This window comes from Phalacrocorax carbo, chromosome 5 (assembly GCF_963921805.1).
Source record: "Phalacrocorax carbo chromosome 5, bPhaCar2.1, whole genome shotgun sequence".
Lineage (NCBI taxonomy): Eukaryota > Metazoa > Chordata > Aves > Suliformes > Phalacrocoracidae > Phalacrocorax > Phalacrocorax carbo.
This window is the reverse complement of record NC_087517.1, coordinates 22,778,303-22,790,095: the sequence shown is the minus strand read 5'-3', so window position 1 is coordinate 22,790,095 and position 11,793 is coordinate 22,778,303. Positions and strand designations below refer to the sequence as shown.

At 39.5% G+C, this 11,793-nt stretch overlaps 1 protein-coding gene across 1 annotated transcript; it reads right to left on the bottom strand.

Moving 5' to 3' along the window:
• Positions 1-1,092: 1,092 nt before the first annotated feature.
• On the bottom strand, positions 1,093-11,716 carry KLHL41 (kelch like family member 41). The gene is made up of 6 exons (XM_009508395.2): positions 9,524-11,716; positions 6,118-6,275; positions 5,919-6,026; positions 4,856-5,041; positions 2,918-3,064; positions 1,093-2,100 (listed from the first exon to the last, which is right to left on the bottom strand). The coding sequence occupies exons 1-6, from the start codon at positions 10,631-10,633 to the stop codon at positions 1,989-1,991; spliced, it is 1,821 nt and encodes a 606-aa protein (XP_009506690.1). The 5' UTR covers positions 10,634-11,716; the 3' UTR covers positions 1,093-1,988.
• Positions 11,717-11,793: the final 77 nt, after the last annotated feature.

Genomic DNA, 11,793 nt, shown 5'->3' with positions numbered 1-11,793 from the left:
AATGAAAAGCCAGGAAAAACTGACGTAACTGATCTATGCTGTAAGGTACTTTCCTCCTGAGGCAGCCCTCATGTTTGCGAATAGACAGTTGTCTGCTTATAGTATCAAATGGACAAGGGCTCCAAGACCTAGAAGACGAGTGCTTTGAGAAATTGTCACTGAAGGTGCAGCACACAGAAAGACCATATGAATATTATATATTTTGTATAAAATGGAGAAGACAATTGTAAATACAGGTTAGGATCTCAGAAGGTAGGCTCCAAGTCAGAGGGCTCTTCCATGACCTTGCCTCTGTAGAGATGGCCTTCAAGTAGCAACCCTGGAGCGTAAGAAAGGTGGCAGTGGCTGTAGCTGAAGTGATCGGTCATGGGTGGTCACGTGTTTGAGCTGAATCCTGCTTTTCAGGAATCTGGCAGTCACTCTAGGCCAAGCCAGGTATCTTTGAGTATTCACAATGGAAAGAGGATTAAAACTTGCTATAAGTAGATTCAGAAAGGGCATCTAAGAAAATTTATTAAGAAAAGCAAATTTATCATGAGTATTTCAGTAAAATGTGCTTCTTTTGATCCTTTGCAGTCATTCTTTCTAAATTAAATCAGCAAGTGTTACAGCAGATGGGCTGGTGTGAACCAGTGATTTAACTGGAGCCAATTAAAAGATGCTATGAACAGCTGAAGATTTGGGTACTAAAGGGGAAAACAGAAAAGATGTCCCACAGATTAAGTACCTGTGTACAGTAACATACTGAAATGAGCTACAGTGGTTGTGCCATTGCCATATATTTACCTCTGTCTCCAAGGAAGGCAGTGCAGGGGCTGAGCTGACAGTTGGAATTGCTATTCAGTCAGGTATGGTGGGTTTCTTTTCCAGTTTTCCTGCTACATCAGTATTGATTAGATTTAGATCCATTACACCCTCTTTATTCAATGGAGAAATTCTTTGAAGAGATACTCAATAAAAATGGTGGGCATGCTCTACCTTAAGAAAACTGAGTGCTCTGTCTTAGGCAAAAGCTGTACTAAGAAATCTGTGTCCTGGGGATATGGTAGTGATGATGAGCTGACAACTAAAAGAGACACCATCAAGTGATACTTTTATAGTTTTAAAAACAAAGTTTAATTGTTAAAAGTTTCAACATCAAAATGCATCAACTCTTTATTAGATGGAAACGTCCTCTCTGCCATAGGTATTGGCTGATGATCAATTCTTCCAGGACATTTTCATGAATGCTTAATGGCCTCAGATTTCTGAGAAAAACTTCCACAAAATATTTGCTTTGGAAATAAATATAAAAGCATAAAAAAGTGGAAAATCTCTGTTACCAGAAGCGTAAACATAGTAGGTGAAACAGCAGAGCTATTAACCTTGTGAACTTCTATCTTTCGTCACCTCTGGCTACTTGTGGAGCTTTGGTAGAGATTGGCATTTCTTAGGCCACTTTTGATTTCAGTATGCACTTCAGTTCCAGGCTAAATTATTTTCAGAAGGCTCTAATGAAAATATTTTCATGATATGACTGGAGAATGCAGGATTTGCATACATTACTAAAGGGAGAAATCAGGCTGTACAAACAGCCAGTTAGAATAAAATTAGCTATCTACTAGTTGTATTTAACCTAACAATTAACTCACAGGCATTGTTTGGAGGATAAGCCACCAGTATCCTGGATTGTCTGAGTATAAGGAAGTCTAACTAGTTTTATTGGCAATTTCAGAGTGGAAACTGGAGTTCTCTCTGAAATCTTCATTTATTCTAATCAACGTTGATTAGGATTCTTCAGGATTTTAAACGTTGGCAAAAATTCAGTTGCTGTTGATTAGTTAGTACATATCTTAAGACTTGGACAGACAGATGAACTGTTTAAACAGTTAACAGTATAACTAGTATGCTGCTGCAAAACTCTGTACAATTTGGGGACATTTTCATGCAACAAAACCAGAAGAGCCTATTGAAACTCCCTCATCGTATCACATTTTCCAGTGTTTTGTTTACAGTTTTGATAACTTGAAGAGGTTTAAACGTGTAGCCAGGCAGGAGGCTCCAGTAGCATATCGGATCTCTTTCAGTATGCCAATCCATTCCTTCTTTTCATCATCATACCTGCATTTAACAAAATAAGGTCACACAGACATGAAAAGGAAGATAATCCACATGTTGCTAAGGCTTGTAGCAACCATGAGCTGAAGGATGCCACAAAAGGCTGCTTTTGTCCTCAGAACAGAACAGAAAGATGGTCTTGTGCGAGTGTTCCTTTTCCTGGTCCCTAAAGCTTGTTTCTGGCCTGTGTCATACTTTAATTACTCCTATAAAAGCTTCCACCTTGTCTTAAGTATCCCTTCAGATTCTTACATATAAAGGTGTTTTTCTTCTGGGAATTCCTCCTGTCCCTCTGCCAGTTCAAACTCTTGAATTTACCTTAGCAACTGATGAGTCATAGCAGAGATCTGATGTTTCATCACTGTTACTGTGATTTAGATTAAAAAAATAATAATCTAGGAGATAGGGGTTTCTGATTCTCTTGGAACAATTACTTATTTGACTATTAACACATGAGTATGTGCAAACCTCTGTGTATACAGGCTTTTCTGCATAAAAATGTCACAAAACAGGGAATGTTTTTATAGTACACTTACAAGGCTAAACCTGCCAGGAGATATGGCAACTTACTCTTTATAAAAGAGTAAAAGAATCTGAAAATCGTTCCTCAGACTGTTAAAATTATTAGTAGGTGGAAGTAGTTATTAGATCCAAGTCTCATTTGTTAGTTTGACAAACATTTCTGTCAACAAGTGCTTTAAAACCTGTGCTATAGCTCATTTCCAGAGTGAAACAGAAAACTAATTTTACCCTCCAGTATCTCCAACCTCAATTTTAGACTGGCTTTCCACCAAGAAAGTGTGATTAAAATTACACTTACTTCCATATGTCAGTGACTTCACTGGGTGCAAATTCTTTAGATTCAAGCTGAATCATTGCAAAGCCTCCGATAGCGTACAAAGCTCCACTTAAGGTGACTAAACTAATAGAACTTCTCTCTTGGGGAAATTCTGGCATAATCTCCCACCTAAAGATGAAAAGAAAAACTTAAGTTAAATGAACACATGAGAAATATTGTAAACTGAATGCACTAAAATACATCTCTGAGTGACAAATTCAGGTACCAAGGACCACCTGAGTGAATGGTTTAGTAAAAGGAAAAAATTCTGAGATGTATCAGCAGCGAGTTTCAGTGTTTCCACCCCCACAGGGACTTCCTGCAAGTCTTATGTGATGGAATGACACTATCACGACATCTCTTCCCAGAGACCACTTCTTACAGGTCGCCTGGTCCCATCATCAATAACATGCTTTATACAGATGTATTGTTCCCCAGCTACTCTCATTTTTTACCTGTAGTTTCCAAAATGCGTATTGATTTCAGGTGGCATTGACATAATAATTTGAGGTTTTAAAAAAGTCACTGGAGCTCATTAGCATATTTTCAAATTTTCTGCCAATTCACACCTATGAACATAGAAAATACACAGACATCCCACTTCTGGATAATGTCAACATCAAAACTAATGGCTAATTAGTGTCTCTTGCTTGTGTAACTTGACTATAACAAACTAGAGTAAACCAAGACAAGAACCGACAGATTTTCCAGACCACAAGCTGTACCTGTTTCAGAACAATGGAAGAGGAGAATGTGCCAAACTTCATGGTAACAAAATGACCTTTACTTTCCTCTGCTTTCTGTAGAAGGTGTCAAGTCCAAAGTTCCCTCGTAGAATTACTTGCGTAATTCACATTTTGTTTTGTTAAATTTTATAAGCAAGTCTCTTGGGGATAGCATACATTGAAGTTAAAGCTTTTGTTGTGAGGTTGATGGCTGCAGTGCCACCTGTCAGTGAAGCCAGCAAAGCCAAATGTGTTTATATACAATAGAAGTGCTTATTAATAAAATAAAGGTGCATCCGGGATGACTGACGAGCTTAAGCTATCATAATAAAGTTTTACTGGTATTATTTTAAATGAAAGTTAGTAAATAAGATGCTAGGGAAGAAAAGTAACAAAAAGGAAAATTAAGAGTAGAAAGTCAGATACAGAGGGTATAAACTCCTGGGAAAACACGAACATTTGAGGGATGCTGGCTGCAAAAGATTCTGGCTGTGAGGAAGAATGTTGGAAAGTATCTGGACAAAATAAGTGAGCTAATTCCAGGTATGACTTACTCTGTTTTGTCATTACTTTATAGTATTGCAGAGTATGTGCTTAAAATTGAAAGTCTTGCTGGAGTTTTCATACTAAATAAATAAGCAGAATTATCTGCCTGTCACTAACTGGTGGTAAATGGTATTTGCTGTGACAAGGTAAGTGAACAGCAAGGCATCACCAGGCCATGTACCCGACAGACATTCAGCTTGTCCTGTTCAGGCACCTAATTTCTCCTGCTGGGGTTTCATGTTCAGAGCCAATGCTGTTTCAGCTGGGTTGCGTGACCCTTCCCCATCTCTCCCACTTCTCTCCTATTATATGCCAGCACACCTTTTTAGGTGGCTGTGGTCAACCAAATAAGGAAAGTAATCAGACTTAAAAAAGATTAGAGGGCGAGTTATTTTCGCTACATGAGCTCTTTGATGATGTTTGCAATGTAGGTATGCTAGCACAGAAAATGCATGTGGGGGCAGGAAAAATACCACAGATACGGGCTCTTCAGGCTGCTGCTGCTGGTGGTGCTAAAGATGTGAATGTAGACCAAGCGTGTCTCAGTAGGAGTACAGGCACCTGAACATCCTTGTGACTCTTATCTCAGAGCTCCTAAAAGCCTCGATGATAAAACACTTGCTTAAAATAGCTTGGATATTGCACTCACTTATTGGTGGTCAGATCAAAAGCTTCAACAGATGCAGTGAGGCCCTCCTCAGTGACGCCACCTGCAATGACGATCTTGCCCTTATGGATAGCTGTTCCAAACATTGAGCGAGCCACTTTCATTGGAGCCAAGTCTCTCCAGTCTCCTTTCTTAGGATTGTATACAAATAGTCTGTTAGTGCATTTCCTGGGGAGGGAAAAGAAAACTTGTGATTGTTTCTAAGGAACTTTGGGTTTGTTCCAAGTGAGACCTAGCTGAGATGGATTGTGTGGGTTTATGCATAACACCTCTTTTCTCTCCATGAGATCCTTTATTGTATCTAATCTGGGAATCTTTGCATTTTTGCATTTGCATACAAAGCACTAATCACATCCATAGAACTAAATAAAATGTTAAATGCTGCTTACACAGGGCAGCAATTTTGATGTACCTTACAGGAGAAAGACAACGTCCTTTCCCAGCATTTCCATTCAGATGGATTTGTGGAGGAATGTATGACAAAGGTTATAAAAGAAAGATTATGCTGCTGTTTTGGCTGATTTGACAAGCTTGTATCTTAATTGTCCCCTATACAAACACTGAAAAATTACCACCACACATTCAGTGTGAGCGAAAACACTGATTTTCCTGATGTTACACCCATTAAAGGGTCCATTAAGGTATAACAGGCATCACAGGTCAGAAAATTTGAAAAACTGACACAGTAATTCCATGGCACCTATGTATCTCTATCTGGAAGGAAATACTACTTTCGGTGAGGGTCCTCATAGCTATGTATTGCTCATGTGTCTGCAACATAAGTAAAAATTGCCTTGCAAATAAGTACAATCATTAAAATAACTAGTTGGGATTACAATTTATATGCAATTTTACCTTATCATGTATCCTGTATATCTGTATATATATCAGATATCCTGTATACCACGTGTTCCCCTCTGCCTGATCATTAACAACCCTAACCTGAAGATGTAATAAAGGGAAACCCTGATTTCTGAGAGTGAGGACATATAAAGGACCAACCAAATAATTTTATAAATTGTCACGAAAAGTCTTCGAGACTCACTTATCATCAGTTTTTCCACCAAGACAATATATCAATCCATTGTTTGAGATAGTAGCATGGCCATATACTTTGATGGGTAATTTTTTGATCTCACCCCATTTCATTGCCCTGGAAGAAGAAAATATCACTGTTAGGCTCTTTCAACTAACAATGGGCTATTTACATGTCCTCAGTGGGCATAATTAAATTTTAAACATACACAGGATCATAGCACAATACTGTATCTAGAGACTCCTCAGTGCGAAGGTCCTTGCCTGCGATTACATAGATCTTGTTGTCTGATTCTCCCAGCCCGAAGAGACACCGGGCTGACGGCAGTGGAGGAAGGGCCACCCACTCACCAGCAATGCTATCCAGCTGAAAAAGCATCAGAACAGGAAGTGTTAGGAAAGGCAAATAGTAAAAATCCACACAACGAACACTGTTCCACAAAATTAATCTAACTGTACTCAGTATCTCTCAACAGCTTATCCACTTTCCTGAACAACCTACTCTTCCCTCAGTGCAGCTAATAAATGATGACTCCTACCCACTCATGTTTCGTGGTGCTGAGACCTCGCAGAGTCAATGCCACACAGCCCTCTTTGCATCTGTCTGCTCACCCTCACTCATCTGCACAGTTTCTTTGCCTCTTCATTAAACTCTTCTTCCTTGTTTAAAGGTGTCTCACTCTCTGGGTTCCCCATTGGATGTTGGAAAAGAACAAGTTCTTCTTCCTGCCTGAAGGGAGCAGACGCTCCTGCCACTCCATACCTACTCATTTAGCCGGTTGTGCGCATTGCTACCATGAGAGATGCCAGATATCCCCACACCATTCCTCTTAATGATTGGGAAATGTTACATGGCAAATGGCATAGATGTCTCTTCTGCAATCCCTAAAGCAAAAGAGGTGGTGTTTCATCACAAATGACCCCAAAAGCTCCTGAGATTTCTGAAGGCTCAATGAATAAGAATTTCACTCCTAAGCAAAAAAAGGCAGGCAGTGCAGCTCCATCGGCAACATTGATGTCACCCCGACTGGAGTACTCCCACAACTGTCTCAGCTCACATCCAGTATGCTAAAAACACCTAAAGAGAAGCAGTAGAAAGGACAGAAGGAAAAACAAACAAACCAAAACAATATTTGCCCAGAATTGTGGTGCTTAATTTTTGTTTTGATCTGAGAACTTAAAACTGAACCAGAATGCTCTCTAACGTTTAAAACGAGTATTTTCTCTCTTCTGTTGCCTATAGATTTGCTTCACAATGTACAGGAAGGGAAGCTAAAATTTGAGTTTCCATGAGTTATAGAGGCCTCTGCTAGAAAGCAAGAGAAAGTTCAGTTAAAGTAATCACAGAATCACAGAATGGTAGGGGTTGGAAGGGACCTCTGGAGATCATCTTGTCCAACCCCCCTGCTTGAGCAGGCACACCTAGAGCAGGGGACACAGGAACGCATCCAGGCAGGTTTTGAATGTCTCCAGGGAAGGAGACTCCACAGCCTACCTGGGCAGCCTGTGCCACTGCTCTGGCACCCTCACAGGAAATAAGTTTTTCCTCATATTGAGGTGGAACTTCCTGAGTTTCTGTTTGTGCTCATTGCCCCTTGTCCTGGCATTGGGCACTACTGAAAAGAGCCTAGTCCCATTGTCCTGACACCCACCCTTTAGATATTTGTAGGCACTGATGAAATTCCCCCTCAGTCTTCTCTTCTCCAGGCTGAACAAACTCAGGTCTCTCAGCCCTTCCTCATAAGGGAGATGCTCCAGTTCCCTGATCACCTTGGTAGCTCTCTGCTGGGCTTGCTCAAGGAGTTCCACCTCCTTCTTAAACTGGGAGGCCCAAAACTGGACACAGTACTCCAAATGTGGTCTCAAATCAGATCTGGGTTTAGTACAGTGCCACTCTTTTCCAGAAGTATGTTCCACAGTCAAGGTCCCCATGCTAAAACTCATCTCCCACATTTGATAGACCATCCCTACGGAACAGGAAGTTTTATTGCAAGAGTGAAATCTAGTTCATGGACATGGATTGCCCCAGTAGCTGGATCTGGGTGACATAATGAGGGGGTGATGTACTCATCACAGATCACAGCATGCTTAGTGAACCAGTCTTGAAGATGACAGATCCGCTGATGATAGGGCATCAATTGCTCGTGCATTTTTGAGCCAGTGGCAGCCTTGTTTCTCCTGGGTTGCTAAATACCAAATAAAATGGTAACAGGTGCTTCACTGGTGGGGAAAGGGAGATCAGTAAGCGAAAAATCGGTTTGGCACTACCTTAACATTTTGGAGGGAACAACAGCCACATAGGTAATGCAGACAAGTATTTTAACTGTAGGCAGTAGCAGCAGCAAGCCTAAAGATGACAAGCGAGAGAGCAGGATTTCAGGAAATGGATGTAGATGTGTAAAGTAGGATTCTGAAAGCTTCATCAATTTTTAGTATCAGCCTTGAAGCCTAGTTTTTCAGAGGCCTCCTAGTAGCCTGAGACTTAGACTATTCAGTTCTGGACTGTATACATTATGACATCAACACAGTATTTCTATTAGAAGAATACTTCTGTAACAAGTTTTGCACTTTAGTGATCAGTAGTTCACACCTACATAAGGAAATGAAGCAGTGCTAATCCCTCTCTAGCACACTGGCTTCCCTCTTATAACAAATGCCTGAAACAGACTCTTTCAATGTGTGTGAAATCAGTGAGCCGTACTCCTATAAACACTTATAAACACTTAATATTTGCAATTTTTAATATCTGAACACTTTAAAATTCTATCACTGCTCATCACTCTGCTTTATTTCCTATTTCTTTTAGGCCAATGTGCCTGAAGACAGGACATGGCCAGCCCCATATTGCATAATTCATCATGACATAGTTTAAATATCCCCCAAAGCCAGGTAGCTAAAACCAACCATTAGTTGATGGTGTAAGAATGCCAAACTGTACTTCTGCCGTTTTTTCTGAAATATGTTCTGGAAGTTACAGTTTGTATTGATCAGCCTTATATTTATACAGATCTACAAAGATAAAAAATTACACTCTTGTTTGAAACATTGGGATTTAGTGTATCGACATTGACAGCTTGTGAAGAAAACAACTGTCTACCCTAAATTACCTATTTTAGAATGCCCTTAGATTTTCAAATGTAGATGTGACAAAAAGACTTCTGGAATTCTAGTGACAAAACTGGCACCTAAAATATGCACATTCCTGCTGTCATAAAAGTATTTCAGATGCAAAAAAAAAGATGTCTCATTAGCTCTAAAGCAGCTAAGTACTCAACTTTCACAGAAGAGAAATTCACAAAAGGTATTTTACAAAAATATGATTAGGCTTAAATTTAGGCATTTGTACCATGAAAGATCTGGGCCTTTAACAATGAAAGCCGGTGCCTAGATGTAATATACTAATCCTTTTAATCTTTCCTGAGATCTCACCAGGGGCTTGATCTTGAAAGAGAAGATGCAGGTCCCTTGGTTTAATGTCTGAGACAGGGATAGTTCTCTATAGATACTTCATCGACCATAGAGAGAGACTAGACAACTCGCTTGCATAGCCTCAGAGTACTTTTCAGTAACTCCTATAAGCATCTGCTATTGCACCAACAATTATAAAGCTTATACCTGGAAGAAGTATGACTGGAAAGGCTGATCCTTGTTCTCCTCTTCCACATACAGTCCTCCAACAACGTAGACCTGATTCTGTTTGGTGACTATACTGGAATGATTTCTGGGAATCTGTTCTGCCAGGGCTGCTAGGTAGCATTCATTTTCAAGAGGATCATAAGCTACAGCAGCAGTGTCATTAACCAGAAGAATTAGGTCTTTGACAAACATGCCGTGCCTGGGAAGGTCATTTAGGTAGCCAGGCAGTAAATCTTCATCTCCTACATCGCCATTCACCTCCCCTTTGGTTGACTTTTCTGTACTTTTGCTAGAGTCAGGCAGTTTTCCAGCGAAAGCATCCTTAATAATCTTTATTTTTTTCTGAAGGTCTGAGTTGCTTTTAATTATATCATCCTTCTCAACATGTTCTTTGAAGTATTTTTCTGGCATAAGACGAAAACGTATGCAGTCAAAAATTTCCCCCAGGCTCTTTACTCTGTTCTCCTTGTCTGTTCGGACCCATCTCATTACTGCTTCAAATACCAGTTCTTCCTTCTCTACATTTAAGCTGTCAGGTGAAATAACTGAGATAAGTTCATGCGGGGCAAGCTGCATGAAGTCCTCTTCTTTGCAGATCTGCACAAAATGATCTGAAACAAAATCACGGGCAGAAAATGCAAGTCTTGGGCAATCAAGCAGAACACCTAATCGAAGGATGGCCAGACAGTTACCAACAGCAAGCCTCTTCTGAAGATAGGAAACGCACACAGTGAATACAGAAGGGATCTGAAAGCGACTGGCCAAAGCAAAAATATCTTGCACGTTAGAATCGTTAAGATCAATACTTGCTGAATAAAGGTATTTGACAATCATATCCAGGATGTTGGGGTCAACATTATCTAGAACTACCTCCTTCTTTTTCTCTTCATTTTGCTCAGATAAGAAATACTCACGAAAATAAGGGCTACATGCTGACAGAATCAATCTGTGGCAAGGCAGGCTTCTGTCACCAGCTTTTAGAGAGCAATCTATAAACTTTTTCTCTTCAAGGAGTTCCTTGAGGCCATCCTGAAGAAGGGTGGATTGGTAAAGTCTGAGCTCTTCAGTGAGTTCCCTTTGGGAATCCATTTTGCAAATACTTGGGAAAGGGGAGGGAGCAGAAAGCTTTAGCTGTTGTCTGCCCAAAGGTCTGTCTGTAAAAAAGGCAGACCAATGTGCTTTGCTCTGCCTGAAGCCTCTGCAACTTAATCTTGCTAGCTAAATATAGGTACGTACTCTTATGGGTCGGAATGTAGGTCGGATGGTTTGGAAAAAAAGAGTTGCTCTCACAGCTGTTGAAGACTGAAAGAAGCAACTGTTGCTTTTAGCCACTACGGTCAGGTTTTGCCATCATTCTCCACATTGGATCAATGAGATTACGTGCAATGTAAGAAATTATTTGACATGAGTAAGGACAGGAGAATCTGACCCTCAGTGAGACAGCTATGAGCAAGATTGTAAATATACATGTACCAAATATTCTGAAGTAGAAATATTATTAGTCCAGTGAGCAGTACTTGAAGCTGACAACTTTTTCAGACTTGCTTAATACATCACATTGCTGCAGGCATAAAGATATTAAAAAACTCCAGAACTTTGCATCCATTATCCATGCTGTCAGATTATTTTTTTACATACCCATATAATATCTGCAATTTCTTCAGGTATTGATAATAAGACTTTGAAATTCATTTTGAGTTTCTTCTTAAAACTCATTTGGTTGTATTTGTAAGCAAAATCCTACTGTGTAGACATAAAAACAAACATCATTCAGGTGAAGTTCTGCTTTCAAAAATAATTTGAAATTAAATCTCCACCCCCCCAATAATAACCATTCCTCAATTCAGATGATCTGTAGACATAATAAATCCTTTTAAATTTGACTGTACCAGAAATGGTATTAACTGCTGTTAAACTAAACCGAAAACAGTACATTGGAAAGGTAGAACACAGAATGAAAAAGAAGTAGTCCACCATATTAACATTATTTAAAGGATGTCTAATTAAAAAAAACTAAAAAACCCTAAAAATCTCAATTTAAACTAAAAAAAGTTCCAAGTCAGACAAGTAGTTTGAAAAGTGAATGTGAATTTAGAACAATTCTGCATATGTTGGAACATTTAGATTTTTGTTAAAGGTGGTAATACTGATCCAAAACAAATGTGAAATTTTAAGTTGTTTGATGTACCTTGATGAAGGACTGTATTTTGCCCATATAAAGAATGCTTTTTACCTGTATGGTAAAATGT

Excerpts from the sequence above, each read along its gene's own strand:
- KLHL41 (XM_009508395.2), bottom strand. The coding sequence starts at position 10,633 with ATGGATTCCCAAAGGGAACTCACTGAAGAGCTCAGACTTTACCAATCC. Across the intron at positions 5,042-5,918 it reads GGTGGAAAAACTGATGATAA|GAAATGCACTAACAGACTAT; the intron begins GTGAGTCTCGAA and ends TTCCCTCCCCAG. Across the intron at positions 2,101-2,917 it reads GAAGTCACTGACATATGGAA|GTATGATGATGAAAAGAAGG; the intron begins GTAAGTGTAATT and ends TGTTAAATGCAG.